The 18,250-nt window shown below is 43.1% G+C and overlaps 1 protein-coding gene across 4 annotated transcripts in view; it reads left to right on the top strand.

The window, feature by feature from the left end:
* slc12a5b (solute carrier family 12 member 5b) overlaps positions 1-18,250 on the top strand; it is a 50,090-nt gene that overhangs the window by 18,166 nt on the left and 13,674 nt on the right. For all 4 annotated transcript variants that reach the window (XM_028992766.1, XM_028992764.1, XM_028992763.1 and 1 more), the window contains exons 2-8: positions 10,655-10,758; positions 11,146-11,280; positions 12,506-12,652; positions 14,490-14,544; positions 15,119-15,249; positions 15,488-15,735; positions 15,820-16,031. In XM_028992766.1, the coding sequence (XP_028848599.1) occupies positions 10,655-10,758; positions 11,146-11,280; positions 12,506-12,652; positions 14,490-14,544; positions 15,119-15,249; positions 15,488-15,735; positions 15,820-16,031 (1,032 nt within the window). The remainder of the gene's footprint in view (positions 1-10,654; positions 10,759-11,145; positions 11,281-12,505; positions 12,653-14,489; positions 14,545-15,118; positions 15,250-15,487; positions 15,736-15,819; positions 16,032-18,250) is intronic.

The raw sequence follows: 18,250 nt of genomic DNA on the forward strand, positions 1-18,250 counted from the left end.
ATCCAAAACAACAAATGACAACAATTGAGGGATTTACCACTAAATCTCCCTTTCTACCAGCTGTATGTGAGAATTGTTGTAGTGCAAAAGGAAGACAAGTGTCAGATAGTATACAAAAGTTTTTTTTTTTTTTTAATCTCATGGTAATGCAATGTGTCTCAGAAACAAATGTCTCAAATATGACACGCACAGCATTAAAGGGTTAAAGTATAATGACTGGGTTATACTTGACGGCTAAAGATTCAAATGAAGATTATTTTAAATAAACCCTTATATTTCAAGATTGGATGAGTGACTGCTGCAATTTGAGGGCAAAGTATCCTCTTTTACAGTGATGAGCGGTCATTCAGCACTCCAGGATAATAGCAGATTTGGTTCGAAAGAGTGTGTTGTGAAGTTCTCAAGATGCGTCACTCTCATCAGAAGGAAATGTTCTAATGTAATGTAAAGATAGATCACTCACTTTTTTTACTTCTGTTTCTCCCTTTTCACACATTTTTACAGTGTTCTCTAAAATACACTTTAAAAACAACACTTAAAAATGTTCTGCCCTGTCTGTGGACCACAGTCATGGTAAAATATCAAGGGCTAAAGGTCAAGAGCTTAACTCAAAATGACAAAGATTCTGAAACCCTGTGGATTTGTGCAGCCCTCACAGATTAAAGCGCAACCGTGGGATGTGGATGTGTTCATAATGGAGTAGAGTTCCTTCCTGAGGTGGGAATGTGAACCACATGAGCTCTGTTGAGGATTTGGGTTCAGAGCCAGGGTGCTGCAGATAAAGCCACCTTCTAATCTCTGCCTCCTAGACATTTGTTCATGACTGCGTCAGCCCAAAAATCTCTTTGAATCCCTGTGCTTGTGTGTGTCTCCATGTGTATGTGTGCTTGAGTGCATTTGTGTGGTTTTGTGCGCATGTGTACTGGCCATAGGCAGGATGAATATGGGTCAGTTTTGCCTTCTCTTCCTCCTTGTGACGTCTGACCTACAAAGAGTCGGCCGTAATCACAGGACTGTGTGGATTATGCATCTGCATATGGGTACATGCATAAAACAGCGAAACACACAAACAAAATTGTATGATTACATTACAATTATAGTCTAAAGTTGTCTTTGGGGCAAGAGAATTAATTATTTTTCTAAAACAGGTGAGAACAAAGTATGTAAGCAGCACCAATTCATGATCATTAACATGAGTAAAGAAAAAGCAGCAAACAAGTGCTCTCATCCTTCTGAAAAAATAAACCTTCTCATTGTCCCCCTTAAAGTGGGTGTGAAATGTGAAGAGTGTGTTAACACAGCAAATGTTTCATGCTTTAAACAGCCTCAAATATATATATATATATATTTTCTTTTGTTCTACAATGTAAAAAATAGTCCATAAAAGAAAGATACACAAATGAGTAAGTGTTTCACATTAAGAGTGAAAGCCCCAGTGTTGGTATTTCATTGGTTCAGTGCATTGCAGAATAAAGAAATTGGCTTTAGGACAAACCTCTATTAAGTCAGTGCAGGAATGGATCCCCAATTGCACCATCCCACAGATGAGGCTGTTGCAAGGTAGTCTGAGAATGATGACATTTTATTGGAACTGTGATGCCACAGCAGTCCTGGACTAGCCAGGTGCTGCACATCACACACACACACACACAGAAGGGTTCTAATCACTCCCCAGATGCAGCTCGTTCAGTGTGGGCAATTAGAACCCGTTAAATGTTGGTTTTCTCCCTTCCCTGGTCCTGCATTGGTGATGTTGTTCTGCTTTTCTGAGCGTATGGTTCAATGTTGTTTGTAGATTTTCTACGAGACATATCCAAACCTGGTCATCGATGACTGACATTCCTCATGAAGGTTGCTAGGCTACCCTCAGTTCTCTGTTCTCTGGCACAGTTAAAATGAGGTTTGTCCTAAAGCCAATAAAGCCAATGTCCTAAAGCTCATATTACATACACATTGCACATTATATTATCATTTACTGCTGCCGATTAAAAATTACACTGAAATCAATGACAACATTTCACAGTACAGCACAGCCTTTCGTGTTATTGTGTGAATAATTAAATAGCTGCATTGATGAATTCACATGTCACATAACATTGTGACACAAATGTAATATTGGAAGTAAGAATGTTATAATAGTTCATTAATTAACATTGTATTTTTATAGTTTGGGTAAATATTACATATATCATATATGTAAAAGTTTGTGAAACAATTTGCGATAGTTTTATAAAATCACAAATTTTTATTATCAGAAGCCGTTCACCGGCTTTTAATTAGAGCTTCTGCTTTAGATTGGGATGTGAGATTTATATTAATGTCAGGAATTAAGTTTGAATGGATGGGTAATTTCCAACCAATGGCAGGTGTAAAAAAACAAGCACTATGTTTAAAACAATTTGATGTTACCTGGACATAAAGAGGCATGGCAACAATGGAGGTTACAAGAATGAACAGTTTCTACTAATGCAGTTACATGGACATATTGTACGTAAAAATGGTACCAATGTTACAGAAAAATCCAAAATAAAAGAAAGCAGAAAGGGATAGAAAGGCGTAGAGGAAGAGAGAGAAAAGGCCGTCTGGCCCAGGAGAAACAGGGAGAGAAAGAAAGGCCCAAATGGAGGAGGAAGAGAAGAGAGTGCAGCCCACAAGAGAAAATTCAGTTTATACTCGACATTCGAGTATACTCCCAAAAAGTTCACAGACCAATCAGGATTGTCCTTTGATATCTCTGCCTTATCCAGACACAGGAAGACATCCTGCCCCAATAAGGACTTTCTCGTCATGAGACTTCAAGCCATTTGCTGGCTTTTGGTACTTCTTGTTTGGGGGAGGCTGTAGCTTGATAGTTAGCAGGCATATTCAGTCCCTCCCGGTGCAATGTTGTAATCTCAACAATGAATGTAAATTCAACCAAGCCCAATCAGTTCACATTTACATTTATGGCATTTATCAGACAACCTTATCCATAGGATTTGAACCTGTGACTTTGTGGTCATCAGGTGCATAGACAATGGCTGCTGTCACTAACACTGTTCAGCCAAAATGTGACTTCTGGTACTCCACATGCACAAAGACCATTAGAATTTAAAAAAAAAAAAAAAGATTAGGTTTTCTTTTCAGGTATGTCTTTTAACAGATTAAAATTGGGATCTAAATTAGTCAGGCACAGTCCACCTGAATTCACATCACACATCTTAGATCGGGTAATATTTTCCAAAGCGTTCCAAAACATTGTCATGAAATCAGGCATTCGCTGGAAAATCCTGGAGGGATGTTTGATGTCCAAAGATCAAAGAAGCACCAGCATAAGAATGCATCAGTAGTCCATATGTGAAATCTGAGACAGAGACATAACTGTTAATTTGATATGAATATCTCACGGTTTATTTCAAACTGTCTGGTTGTGAATTATTGCAGTGATACCACCGTCTATGGCTGTTGGACAATAAACACTGTAGACAGGAACTAGCAGGTATAGCATTCATCTTTGTTTCTAAGCAAAATTTTTCAGGCAATTGTTAAATAACAATTTAACAATAGTTGCATTGTTTCTTGTTATGTTGTTGAGTGTGGATGAGTGTGGGAATGTGACACTGCATTCCTTATTCAGATCCCCACATGACCCAACATTTTGAGCCACACACAGACAGAGAACGGTTAGTGCACCATGGGTCATAAAATGAGCAACTTCCAGATGAATAAATAAATAATGCAAAATCATAAAAAAAATGCATGTGCGGTACAGAAAAATATTAAGAAAAAAAAGCTGATTAAATCTAAGCCAAAAAGCTAAAAATGGTTTTAAGAGCAGATTTAAAATGCAGTGGATTACTCTGGCTCCAGGTGGGAGGGGACATTGCAAAGATAAAACGGCACAGAGGAGCATCACGCTGCCGGCCGCTCACAGCGCCTCTGTCATAACCTCATTTTTAGTAGTCTTTCACACCGTCGCCTCACCCGCCCTTGCCGGCTGAAATCAGCACACTCTCTCACACTCCAAAAATTCTACTTCTTAATATCCCACAGGAGCACTGAACAAAGCCTGTGTGAATTGAAAAGAGGCACTCTGCATGAGTTTCGGGGTAACAGCAGAAGAAGCTGCGCCTTGTGACCGCTTATGAGAAGCATGCCAATGTGCCGTTTATTTCGGAAGGTGCAGCATGGTATTCATGGTAATTATGGAGATTTGGAAAATGTCACTAATGGTAACAAATGTTTAGGCAAGTGAAAATGCAATTTGTCCCCACCAAAGGGGCATACTTGGTGGTGATCCTATGTGATCCTTTTGCCAAGGCAAAAAAGTAATGACAACACAGCTCAAAAGAAAAAATGAAGCAAAATACTCAGGAAACTATGAAAGTCCATAGAGGACACGCATATTCATGTACTGTTGAGAAAATAAAAGTTGTTATTTCACAGGAACAACTCTGGCAACAGTACAGGGAATTTTAAAAGATATGGCCTTACACCGATTCACCGATTTAGTAAAGATGCAACTTTCATCCCCACTGATTAAAAAAATAATGAATGCGTTCATCCATGATACTGAATTTAGCAGCAGATTAGCTCAAACCAACCAAATTAGTTCAAACAAAACAAAATAAACAAACAATTATTGTTTCCTCGAGATAAATTAAGTCATAATCTCTAGATAACGAAATGAAAAAATGTAAAAGTGTATGTCCTCAATAGACATACATAGCAAACTGCGCTATAGCCACTTTCTCTCTTATTTAAAAGCACTTACATTTTTTTTCCATTTATACACATTACATGGATTAATTGCCATACAATCTTGAGAAAGTGACAGATAACTGGACACATTGAATATAAGAAAAAATAAATGCCAAATAGCAAATTTTTGTGATTTGCTTGAAAGAAAATAAAATAACCTGTTATCAAATTATGATGTGTTATCTACTATATTATTGTTAATTACACAGTGTAAATCATTTTTATAATTACTTTCTGCAAAATATTTATAATTATTTTCTGCAACATATTAATAATTGTTCTAAAAACACATTCAGCATGGAGCAATCTCTGTGTGTAAATTATTCTTAAGGTTTATGGTGGGTAATTACTAATTATAATGACCTTTATAATTTGAAGTAATTAGGGCTGTCTGCTGGCAGAGTTGCCAGTGAAACAGTACAATGACATCCTCTGTAGGCTGGCCTTGATGCATGAGACACTATATCAAACGAGTGTAGCTATACAGCAAACATTTTGTTCACTCACCTCTTATATAGGTGCATGGTTAACATTAGCTCAGAGCAGGGTTTTATCTATTTGGTTCCTTCTTGCTTTCAGTTTGCAGGATTTTGTAAATTGTAGAGGAAAGCAGTTCTTGTCTGGACCTACCCAGAACCTGTGGTTTAGGAAACCTTGGGTCTTGCACACCAAAAAAATAAAAAATTATGTCATAGACAGATTCAGATGCAGAAGCTTTTTTTTTTACTCTGTGCTACTTTGACATATATTCCAGTGGCAGAAATTAAATCCAAAACATTTTAGCCTGCATACATACCATACTTACTGTTGTCATATAGAATGCTTTTGAATAGAAATAAAGAGAAAATGTTATATATGTGCCAGTGTGAGCTACACATTTCACAGAAAGCAGAGGTGCATCGAACTAAACTGATGTGAAGTGATGCTTTCCTGCTGTTCTCCCAACTCAAGGACACATTAGGACGCTGCAGGTTCCACCACGCTGTCCCCCTGCTGAATGGCAGCACCACGCATAGAACTGTTTTATTTATTTAGAGAGGTGGTGAATAAATGATGGTGGGTGAGTTGAATATCAGGGGCAGATGTGGAAGTATGGAAGTATAAATTAGAGCTGATGTAAGTGAAAAAGAGTGAAAATAATCATAAAAGGACAAATGGGTATTAAAATGTCCTGTATGATTAAAAGGCAGTTTGAATTGCATATTCTTGCTTTAAATGATCATTACCAGCTGCTTGGAGTGCACCAACCCAAAACCTTTGCCTGCAGTGAAACGTGGATATGGCTGCATAGAAATTCATTTGTCACAAACATGACATGAACCATTCATATCTTACTGTCATGGTTGGACCATATGGGTTACTCCAGATCCACGCCTGGAGCTTGCTGTGAATAGTCATCCCCTCGTTTCCTAATTGTGTGCCCCTTTTCCCGCTTGTATATAACTATCTAGTTTGTATCACGTCCTCATGCTTCGTTGTATGCGGCATGTCTTGTCTGATGTTACAATGTGTGTTTTTTCAAGTCGTGCAAATGCGTCCTCACCATCTTCGCCAGTGCTGGATCCGTGACACTTATGTTTCACATCTTGATAACGAGTGATCTATTATTTGTTGCACCTCATTACAATGACCAACCATGATCATATCCTGAAAATACTAGTTATTTCAATGGGACTGTTTTTCACAGCAAATGCTGATTTTATTCTTTTAATGAGTGTTTCGTTTGTGCTGCATTCATACAGGCAGATTTGTGAAGAATTGCCGCAACATCTACATTACTGATCATTCTATTATGAGTGAAATCTTCTGTTTTAGCAGGATATGCGGTCATTGGGATTTTTAACAAAGCCTGCGTGTTTGCTCCCTGTGTGCTTGTGGTCAAAGTAATCTGATTGTTGTGTTAGTTTTTCTGAATCCACCCAGTCTGAGACATCCACAATTTTGCTGATTTTTTGCAGAGAGTCGTGTGATGCACGTTATGATGGTAGGTAGGGTGGGAGTGGCCTCCCCTATGAAACAGAAGACCGCAGTCACAGGCGCAAACCCCACTTACTACTACTGTGTCCCTGAGCAAGACGCTTAACCCTGAGTTGCTCAAGGGGGACTGTCCCTGTAACTACTGATTGTAAGTCGCTCTGGATAAGGGCGCCTGATAAATGTAGAGAAGTGTTTTTTTTACTGTAGTGGGAACTTAGGTGAGTACAGTATTCTATATTCTGCATTCAGCAAGTCACAAGGAACGAATAAGAATGGTTAAGTTTGTGTTACTTTGACAGTGGGAACAGTTCAGTGTGAGAAATATAGCTAAAGCAGTGAAAGAACATCTTCTTCACATACTCCTATTGTAAAGTTCCCTGAAGGTGAGCAGGCTGCAGTCGTGACCTTTTCCGCTGATTGCATACTGCCAAGCCAGTGAGGATGAACTCAAAGGTCTCTGTAAAACTGGATCTTTGCAACCCACTGGCCAATTCTCATAAGCTCTTTTAACTCTGATCACCTAGATGAACGAAGGAAGTTGCAGCACTGACTGGCTTAGCAGAAAGAAAGCAGTGATGCAGCTTCACCGCAATAATGACATGTTTTGGTTTCTTGAACATGCTTCCTATTGATTTTACTCTGGTTCACACCGTAGCAATGGGCTTGTTTAATGTAAATTGATATACCGATTGCTGCAAGGGGAAAATTCCCAAAGCAAACAGCAAAGATCAGCAAGAACATGACAGGAAAATTAAAAACTAGGAGGAAGCTGTACACTGTATTCAATACAATTGACAAGAAATCTGTATTCTTAGCTGGCTATCTTTTAATTGAAATGAAACTACATACAATACAGGCCAAACGTTTGGACACACCTTCTCATTCAATGTGTTTTCTTTATTTTCATGACCATTTACATTGGTAGATTCTCACTGAAGGCATCAAAACTATGAATGAACACATGTGGAGTTATGTACTTAACAAAAAAAGGTGAAATAACTGAAAACATGTTTTATATTCTAGTTTCTTCAAAATAGCCGCCCTTTGTTCTGATTACTGCTTTGAACACTCTTGGCATTCTCTCGATGAGCTTCAAGAGGTCGTCACCTGAAATGGTTTTCCAACAGTCTTGAAGGAGTTCCCAGAGGTGTTTAGCACTTGTTGGCCCCTTTGCCTTCACTCTGCGGTCCAGCTCACCCCAAACCATCCCGACTGGGTTCAGGTCTGGTGACTGTGGAGACCAGGTCTCCAATTTGGTAAGTACATAACTCCACATGTGTTTATTCATAGTTTTGATGCCTTCAGTGAGAATCTACCAACGTAAATGGTCATGAAAATAAAGAAAACACATTGAATGAGAAGGTGTATTCCAAACTTTTGGCCTGTACTGTATACTATAAGTATAATTTAATCTCAAGTCTCTTGGGGAAGTGGTGAAGCAGCCCCGTAATCAGTCAGAAGATTGCTGGTTCGAATCCTGATTGGCCAAGGTGCCACTGAGCAAAGCACCGACCCGGGCGCCTGTCATGGCTGCTAACTGCTCACTAAGGGTGATGGGTTAAAAACAGAAGAAACATTTTGTTGTGTGCACCATATGCTGTGCTGTGTATCACAATGACAATCACTTCACTTTCTTTCTTTCATTGAAATAATCTCCGTTAGCCTTTATCGCTGCACCACGAATTCATTCCATGTTTTCAAGCAATTTTTGGAATTAAATTGTGTCCAAAACATTCCAGCACATTTTTGAGTATGCAAAGTAAATGTTGTGACTCCAATGTTTCCAGCACCAATGTCAATGCATTACAGACACACATCTGATGTTCAATATTTGTTACTGCAGACTCCAAATATTAAGATTATAGATTCGTTTTGAGTATTCCATTTTTTTTTGAGGTAGCCTACATTGTTCCTTGATTTATTTTTAAAATTGTGTGGGTGGCCTGTGGTGTAAGTTAGGATAACCAAATAATTTACAGTATGAAGGAGTGTAAACTAGTGCTGAGAACTGAACTGAAAAGGATGCAGAATTGAAGTGAGAGGAGAGACTGGTGAAAGAGCTGTATATGCCTTTGGTTCACTTCAGAGGAACATTAATCACAACTGCCTCGAGTCTCAAGGACTCTGCGGACACACTGGCACGCTGACAGAACCATGATGCTGCAGACATAATTATACAGGACAGGCAAGCCCCCTACACACAAACTTTATTTTCAGTGTATTTGGTATTGAAAGCCATTTTTTGTTTCCAGTCTTCAAGATGTTTGGGCTCCACAGAACTGTTCACGCTTCTATCCCAGCAGTTACAGAACATAGTACGTCTTACTTGTTCACCTTTGGAGAGGTGTTTGAAGTGAGTTTTCAGTAGTTTGGTTTCATATTCTTTAGGAAATACAATCTTTTCATGGTTTACAGGATTGAGAATTTTGTAACATAGCAATAATTTTTGTGATTTTAATAATAATATATTTTTTGCATAGGTAAAGACATTTTGCGGTATGTAAAATGATAGATGTACAATAGACAAGTATTCCTCATGTGACAGATCAGCACACACAGTTTGTGCACAGTCATTCGACAAAAAAATAAGGTGACTCTACAATATGCACTATAGTATACGCAGATGTGACACTCTAACACTGACAGAGAGGGAGAAGTTAAATGAAGGAGAGGGTCTCAGTGGGCCCTCTGAGCCAGATGGATGGGTCGGGTGGTGGGCTGCGGGGCTGTAGGTAAATGAAGCACCTCTCCACAGAGGTCACATCCATCTTCCCCTGGCGCAGGACAGATGGGTGACGTCACCATATGTCCCCCGGCAACACGCCTCATTGCCCCCGTACGCTGCTAGCAAGGTGCCGCTCCACAATCCTGAGTAAGTGGCAATATGGACGCGTCCCGAGCGAAACCAAGCAACCACTCAAACCTGCACAGGTCCCCCTGCAGCAGATGCCGAAGCACACGAGCTGCTGACGCCAGTCAGAACTGACCACATCTGAAGGTCATCACGCTAGGCAAGAAAGGTCACACCACAGGAGCAAAGTGCGGGAGAATTACAGAGACTTAATAACGTCCCTCAGGCACTCCTGAGTCTATCGGTTCTCAGGCACACTTTTATTTGTATTTCTTTACAACTCCATACCCCATATTCTTTTTATGCATGAAGGACACTACGGTGACACATCTCTTCACAAAAGTCATCTGGAGATTGATGTTGCACTTCATCATCAGTCACCTTGTTAAACTCTCCGCATTGAAGTCAAACTTCATGTTATAGGACAAACACAGACACTATATGTATTGATTCGGTTATGGTTGGGGCATGTGGTAATTTTATATGGTAATTGTAATGTCAATATTAATTGTATTAATATATTAATTTTCTATTAATTTTGGTTAGGTTAAAGTCTCCCAGAATTCATTTGGTTAGAGTAAATGTCTGATGATTGATCACAGATGCTGTTCTATTATCAGACATTAAATCGGGATTCCTTACACACTCATAAATAAACACACTTAAGACAGATTTGGGTGCAGACAGAACACAGACACACACACACTCACAATGCGGAGCACTGCCTGGCTCTCTGTGTCCTGGGACTGTGCTGGCTGAAGCACTGCAGTGACTCTTTATTATTCCTCCTACAGTCTGAGAGGAAGGATGGGGGAGGAAGCGAGTGTGCTGGATGAAAGAGTGAGAACAGAAAAGCAGAACGGGATGAAATATGGAGAGAAAAGCAGAGAGCTGTGGCCTGTGCACTAGCTTTGTGCCATGGATATGCTAAATATAGGTTTGTGTGTGTTTGTGTGTGTCTGCACTGGGAGCCCCAATGTCTTGTGGCAAGCAGAAGCATGAAATCTGAACACAAACTGCTTATTTTTTGTGCCATTATGCACATTCTCACGTATTTCCCCTCACTTTGTGCGTGTGTGTGTACAGGTGATGGAAACCCCAAAGAAAGCAGCCCATTCATCAACAGCACCAGCAGCAGCGATGTGGAGAAAAGCCAACAGTACGATGGGAAAAACATGGCACTCTTTGAGGTATTCGCACAAACTCATCATTTACATAAAACGCACACAGTACATCACTTCACGTTCACATTGGGGTGCGGTGGTGGCCTAGCGGTTAAGGAAACAGACCTGTAATCGGAAGGTTGCTGGTTCGAATCCCAAACCACCAAGGTGCCACTGAGGAAAGTACCGTCCCCAGACACTCTGCTCCCTGGCTGCCTGTCATGGCCACCCACTGATCACCAAGGGTGATGGGCACACATTTTCATGTACAGATGAATAAATCTGAATGTGACTGATAACCAGTTGCTCAGAGCTGGGCTTTTATTTCAATTATTATTATTATTGTTCTGTATAATGTGTATTCTTTCATATCTTCGAATTTGTGTGGTCGTTCTGTTCTGTTTCTGTCTGTAGGAGGAGATGGACACCAGCCCCATGGTCTCCTCTCTGCTCAGCAGTTTGGCCAACTACTCCAACCTGACGCAGGGGAGCAAGGAGCATGAGGAGGCTGAAAACAACGAGGAGGCGCGCAAGAAACCCGCAACACAGGTACAGCAAGCTGCAGCACAATACATGTCAGCAATCGTGAAACCAGTAACACAACGCATTCTGACCGTCATAGCAGGAACAGAGGGCCCAGGCACGAGTGTAAGCAAAATTCAGGGGAAACAGGCAACGTGGATACACTAGGCACAAAAACCCCACAGCAAACGGATACAAACATATCACAAAAATTCACCGATTTTTATAGTAGAATGCAGAGTTACACTGACGATGGCTCAAGAATTGCCACTGGTCCAATTTCAAGTGTGTCCTTATAAGGATGTACAGGAGTGTGTGATGAGTTCAGAACACAGGTGAAGGTCAACGGGTCAGACAGGCAATATTCACCCCAGGACCACGCAGCATGATACAGCCTAGACTGGTTAAATACTAATGCATGAGTGGGAGTGGAACGGTAGGCAATATCGCATAGTTACATCATGGTCTTGAGTCAAAATGCCCATCAACAGAGAATAACACTGGTTGTACTGGAATGAGGGAAAAATGAATGGACGCGAGCTGCATTGCAGTTTTCCCCTCTCCCATGTGCTGCTATTTAAAATGCAGTTGCGTTGGCTCGTCCGCAACAGCTCGGCTTCTCTGAGTGTGAAGTTTTAAAATGTCTCCCTGTCGCCCTTGCTAAACATCGTGACTCATCAGTTTTCTCTTAAATGAGGGCACGCGCTTGGCTGATGAGCGGGCTGGTTGGCCGGGACCCGTTTTGTCACATCATATCCCTGCCCTGGGGACCTCATTTCATAAATCACCACCCCAGAAGCACCGTGTTCATGTACTATACTGCATACTGTACATGCACTGTACAAAGCATTTAAAGTAATAAGATTTTAAAGTTTAGATTTTGTTCAGCTGTATGTTTTATGATGCAAACTATTAAACGTCTGGATCGTGACAAAATTGATTGCAAAAGAACATATCATAACACTCTATAATTTTTTTTTGTATTGCCACTAATTGAGAAGAAGTCTGAAATGAGTCTGACAAGCAACACACACATCAGTTATCGCCTTTCCATTGTATGAGTGAGGCTAATAGTTTAGCCTCCGCCACAACCCGTCAGATGCTGATACGCGAGAAATATGAATGGAGTTATGTACTAAACACATACAAATTATAAAGTACAATGAAAAAAAAAAACAACGACAATTATAATAGTGATAGCAACATCTAAGGAATTTGTGATGGTAAAACATGTTCTTTTTTTAATTTTCAGGCCCCTCGCATGGGCACTGTGATGGGCGTGTACCTGCCATGTATGCAGAACATCCTGGGTGTGATCCTCTTCTTGAGGATGACTTGGCTGGTTGGCATTGGAGGAGTTTTGGGAACATTCACCATTGTCTTCATGTGCTGTTCCACGGTCAGCCACACAGACACACACACATATGTTTTCATGCTGCTGACCCCCCCCCCCCCCCCCCCCCAAATCCTCTACAAAAGGTTTTCAGAAACAAGCAGACCTGACACGCACACAGTAAATATAAGACAGACATGCACACGTTCTCCCTCAGTCCCCCAGGCGCTTCTGGTTTTACTAATCTGTGAATAAAAAAAACGGAATCATTCGAACGGGTTTTTATGTTGTGCTGAGCTAATTAGGAATGCATTCCACTTGGAACTCTCTGTAAGCACAGTGAAGGGACCACAGTTTTAGAACCCAGGACCACAGTGAATATTTCCACATGCCTGATGATCTCTCTCTCCTGTTCTCACTCTCTGTGCATGTGTATGTACGTCCCACAGGACGTTGTCCCTGGCCCCTCAGAGGGTTTGTTTCCACATTAATTCTCTTTGATATCAGAAATCCATCCCACCGCTACAAATCCTCCTTAATTCCCTCTTTCCCAGAAGACCAAGTCCAATCATTTGAAATGCATCGGCACATAATTGCGACTACAATTTAGCGCACTGCTGTACATTCATAGCTGGATGTGCAAATGCACGCTGTTTTGGCCTGAGTGGAAATTAATCTGCAGAATAATTTACTATTGGCCACTGAGGCTACATTTAGATATATATAGCTGACTGCACAAATGTGTAGGGTTTCGTCTGATCTTATGAATAGTGGATGAAATTTTTTTTTCTTGTGTGCTTTTTGCATTTCTGTTCCTGGTTGGTGTTAAGCAACTGAATGAAGGGTTTACTCTCAAGTACTCAGAATTAGCATATGCTAAGAATGAATGCTGTCTTTTCCTAGACTAATAACCTCGATAAAAGCTCTGGCAAGACCGCAGAGATTGAGTGAGAGATTACCGCTGGTTTTCGGGAATGTGAATCCCAAGATTAGGCCAGCAGGAGCATTTCATGGGTCGTTAGAGACAAACAACACCACTCCGGCCTTGAGCCTCATCATCAGATAACACTTAAACAATTACAGCCTTATCTCTTCACCTGGAGTCGCCACGCACGACATCATCACCTGATAGAGGACTGGAGAACACAGACTGCAGTGCCATTATCGCCACTCGATGAGGGGGCTTATGCTGGAGTTTGTGTGAAGCCAGTGCTACCTGCAACAACAGATTTCACTTTGCTGTTTTTCCATGGTCATTCAGTCATAGATCTTTCTAGACATTATGCATGGCTGCCTTGACCAATTTTATGTGATTATGTATGCAAGCTTACTATAATATCACATTAAACAAGACGGATGTAAAATCTTATGCAAATTTCCCACTAGCATGTTATGGATTAAGTGTTTTTTTTTACTGTACAAGAGATCAGTCAAGCATTGTTTTATTTTAAAAAACAGAGAACCATGTGTCACATGGTCATTTAAATACTTTCATGCAGTCGTGACTGATTTCCTCTCTCTGCCCAGACCAGAGGCAGGCTCATCACAGAAACACACTGCAAGTGTGTCGCTCCTATGTTTCCTTTTTTGAAAATAATGTGCATGCAAATGATGCGGCATCTGAATTTGCCCTGAAACTCCTTCTGGCTAGGATGAATGTCGCATCTGCATCCTGGGTCAGGCCCCACACACGAAGTAAACAAAACATAGCTATGAATGCAATACATATTAATACATGCAGCGATTCACACATTCAATTGACAGTCCTGTTAATAACATGTAGTTATTAAATCATGAGCAGGAGCTGAGTCCTGTGGTGTCAAGGGGTTAAAATACCCTCAACGAAGGCTTCATGCCTGATTTATTTAAGCTAAGTGGTGAATGCAGTTTTCTCTATTTTTAGACCATGCTGACCGCCATCTCGATGAGTGCGATTGCCACAAATGGAGTGGTACCAGGTGAGTGTCTGTGTGCACTAGTGTTTGTTTTTCTCTCTGCACCCAGGGGAAAGGTCTGCGGTCTAATGTCCTCTGGTTCTTTCCAGGCAGTTACTTTTATACCTCCCAGAAGGGCAGAGGTTGTTTTTTTTTTTTTTTTTTTTGTCAGATGGGTGCAGAATGCCCCAGCCTCCAGCACAGCTCTGCATTTACGCTTGCATGCAGACCTGGTGACCTCTGTCTTAATCTTTCATTACATTACAGCTAAATGGAGCTGTTGTGGGGTTTTTTTAGACTTGATACTTTGCACCTCTACAAAAATTCATTTTGTGAAGCAAAACATGTTGCATATTAGGTTAAGTCAGTATGAAATAAAAGTTTGAAATAAAAGAGCCACAAAGCAATATTTCTCAGTAGGATTGCCCAGTATGAGGTAAGGGATATTCATATTGGCCAGTTTTGATTTCTGGTTGTGCATGGAGGAACTTAAGAATCTGATGATAATTAACGTCCAAATCACTCATGTGATCTCTGGTGTAGATTTTAACCTGATATTTTTATAATTTCTGGTCATCTGTCTGTGTGTGTTGTTTAGCTGGTGGCTCTTACTACATGATATCTCGTTCACTGGGCCCTGAGTTTGGTGGCGCGGTGGGCATCTGTTTCTATCTGGGCACCACTTTCGCCGGAGCCATGTACATCCTAGGCTGCATTGAGATTCTGCTGGTAAGAAGGACGCTGTAATATAAATGAATCAAATAGCGTTTGCTTGTGATTACTCTGGAAACATTAACATATGCATATTATCTCAAATCATCTCTAATATCCTTCCATAATTCTAACATATATTATTCCCTTTAGTTGTTGTTACTGTAAAGGGAGGAAAAAACTGACTGAGCAGACATGTCCTCTGATGTGTTTAAGCCCTTCCTGAACTTCCTTTTCTCTCTCTCCGTATCTGCAGATTTACATTGTGCCAGCAGCAGCCATCTTTAAACTGGAGGGACTGGAGGGGCCAGAAGCCGAAGCCGCGCTGCTGAACAACATGCGCGTCTACGGCACCATAGTGCTTACCCTCATGTCCATAGTTGTGTTTGTTGGGGTCAAGTACGTCAACAAACTTGCCCTGGTCTTCCTTGCCTGCGTCATTCTGTCCATCCTTGCTGTCTACGCCGGAGTCATCAAGTCTTCATTTGACCCTCCGGATTTCCCGTAAAGTTTTTTTTTCCGCATATTGAACATTATTCTTGTCAAAGTGTGAATCATCATTCTTTTTTTTCACTTTGTCAAAAACAGCGTCTGTGCACTGGGTAACCGAATTCTGGTGTCGAAGGGCTTTGACGTGTGCGCCAAGACAATCGAGCGAGACAACGGCACCGTCACCACCAAACTCTGGAAGATGTTCTGTGACTCCGAGTTCCTGAACGCCACCTGTGATGAATATTTCATCAACAACAACATCTCACAGATCCAGGGCATCCCGGGCATCAGGAGCGGAATCCTGGCAGGTACAGAGACTGTGTCCTGTCAAAAGTAGTCTTCACGTCCTTATGAGACATGACAGTGACAAGCAGGGCTAGTGACACAGCAACAAAAGATGCAACTACGACAGCTTCTGTGGTGTCAATGAAACTGTCACATGATCCAATCATGTGACCGGGAGTAACACGGAAACGAGGTAACGTGACTCCTATATAATAGGCTGGAGAGCAGCTGCCAATTGCTCAGTCATTGAATGACGCACGCCATTCGACTCGGCTCCGAAAACCCGCTCCCAGTAAGACCGTACCTGTCCTCTCTGTTCTCCCGATACCTGAACTCCTTCCTGTCACTCTGTCCTGCCCTGTCTTGTGTCTTAATACGCGAACGACAACATCAGTGTGGTGTTGCGGCTCGCGCCGTCCCCGTTCGCAGATTAACGCGGAGGAACTTACCTGCCTCCCTGCGTCCCACCGCACCGAGGTCTCTCGTTTCCTCCTACACGTCTCTCTTGTTCTGGTCCCGGTTCGCGTTACAGAATGACTGAGCCAGAATTACGCGCTTCACAACTCGCTGCTTTGTGCGATCGGATAGCGCGGCAGGAGAATCTTTTTGGAAGTCTGTCGCAGGAGGTTCGCTTCCTGCGGCAGCGCGTTCAGGAAGTGACCGCCGCGCACCGAGACCATGAAGCGGCGAGCGTGGCGCAGAGCCCTCGCCCCCCCGCGGTTCCCGAACCCAGTTTGCCGCTCCCGGAGCGCTGGAACGGGACCGAGGGGAGCGGCGAGGTGCTCCTCACCGCTCTCTCGTTGATTTTCGAGTTACAGCCTAGCCGCTACCCCAGTGCCCGGTCCCGAATTGCCTTACTCCTAACCCGGCTCGGTGGTTCCGCCGCAGAGTGGGCGGCTGCGCGAATTAGTTCCCCCAGTTCTGCGTCCCTCTCGTATGCCGAATTCGTGGAGGAATTAAAACTCACCTTCTGTCATCCGGACGGCGTGGAAGACGTCGCGTCACAGCTTTACCATCTGCGCCAGGGTACCTCATCGGTCAGCCAGTTTACCGCCAGATTCCGGACCCTGGCTGCAAAGACTCCGCTGGGCGACCACGCCCTCCGGATGATGTACTATGAGGGACTGGCCCCACGAATTCGGGGTGAGATGGTCAGTCGGGAGATGCCAGCAACATATGAGGCCCTCATACAACTCGCAATGCGGATTGATCGCCATCTGCTGGCTCTCCCGAAAACTGCGGCCCCCACTCCGACCCTGCATCAGACCCCTCGACCGCCTCTATCACCACTTCAGCCCACCGTCACTCCTCCAGACCATAGGGGGGAACCCATGCAGCTGGGACGGACAACCCTCACGCCTGAAGAGAAGCAACGGCGTTTTCGGGAGGGTTTGTGTGCATACTGCGCTTCCCCCTCACACATCCGCCTGACCTGCCCTATTCGTCCGGGGAGACGGGACACCCAGCAGATCAGCACGGCACGGCCATCTAGGCCCCTTCCTCCACATCTGATGCCACCGACCTCCCGACTCACTCTCCCGGCCGTCCTGGAATGTAATCAGCGAAGCATCTCCACCACAGCCTTTGTGGACTCCGGGGCGGCTGGAAATTTCATAGACCACTCCTTCATCCGACAACATCACATTCCCCTGGAACTCCTCCCAAGTCCTCTCACAATAACCTCCGTGGATGGTCATCCTATCTCCGCAGGACCCATCATTCACCGTACGGTCCCTCTGCAACTCCGGCTGGACTCCCATGTGGAGAAAATCCAATTTCTGGTGACCAAGATCATCACCTCACCACTCCTCCTCGGGTTCCCCTGGTTGTCCCTACATGAACCCCATCTCTCCTGGTCGTCGGGCATGGTGTTGGAGTGGGGAGCGCACTGCCATCACCATTGCCTTCTGCCACAATCCTCCTCATCGCATCCTAGGCCCTCTCCGGTGGTCCCTCGAGACGAAGGTCCGGGCAGCACAGGCATCCGACCCTGGCCCAGACAACACCCCACCCGGGTGCCTGTACGTCCCAAATACCTGCCGGCCCGATGTACTGCATTGGGGCCATTCCTCCGTCCTCTCAGGCCATCCAGGACGCCAACGGACCCTCTCCTTCATTCGCCGAGCATTCTGGTGGCCTTCAGTACGACGGGACGTACAGGCCTACGTGGATGCATGTGATGTCTGTGCCCGTGCCAAGACTCCCAACACTCCGGCTGCTGGGCCCCTGCGTCCCCTTCCCA

The sequence above is a fragment of the Denticeps clupeoides genome, chromosome 10 (assembly GCF_900700375.1).
Source record: "Denticeps clupeoides chromosome 10, fDenClu1.1, whole genome shotgun sequence".
Classification (NCBI taxonomy): domain Eukaryota; kingdom Metazoa; phylum Chordata; class Actinopteri; order Clupeiformes; family Denticipitidae; genus Denticeps; species Denticeps clupeoides.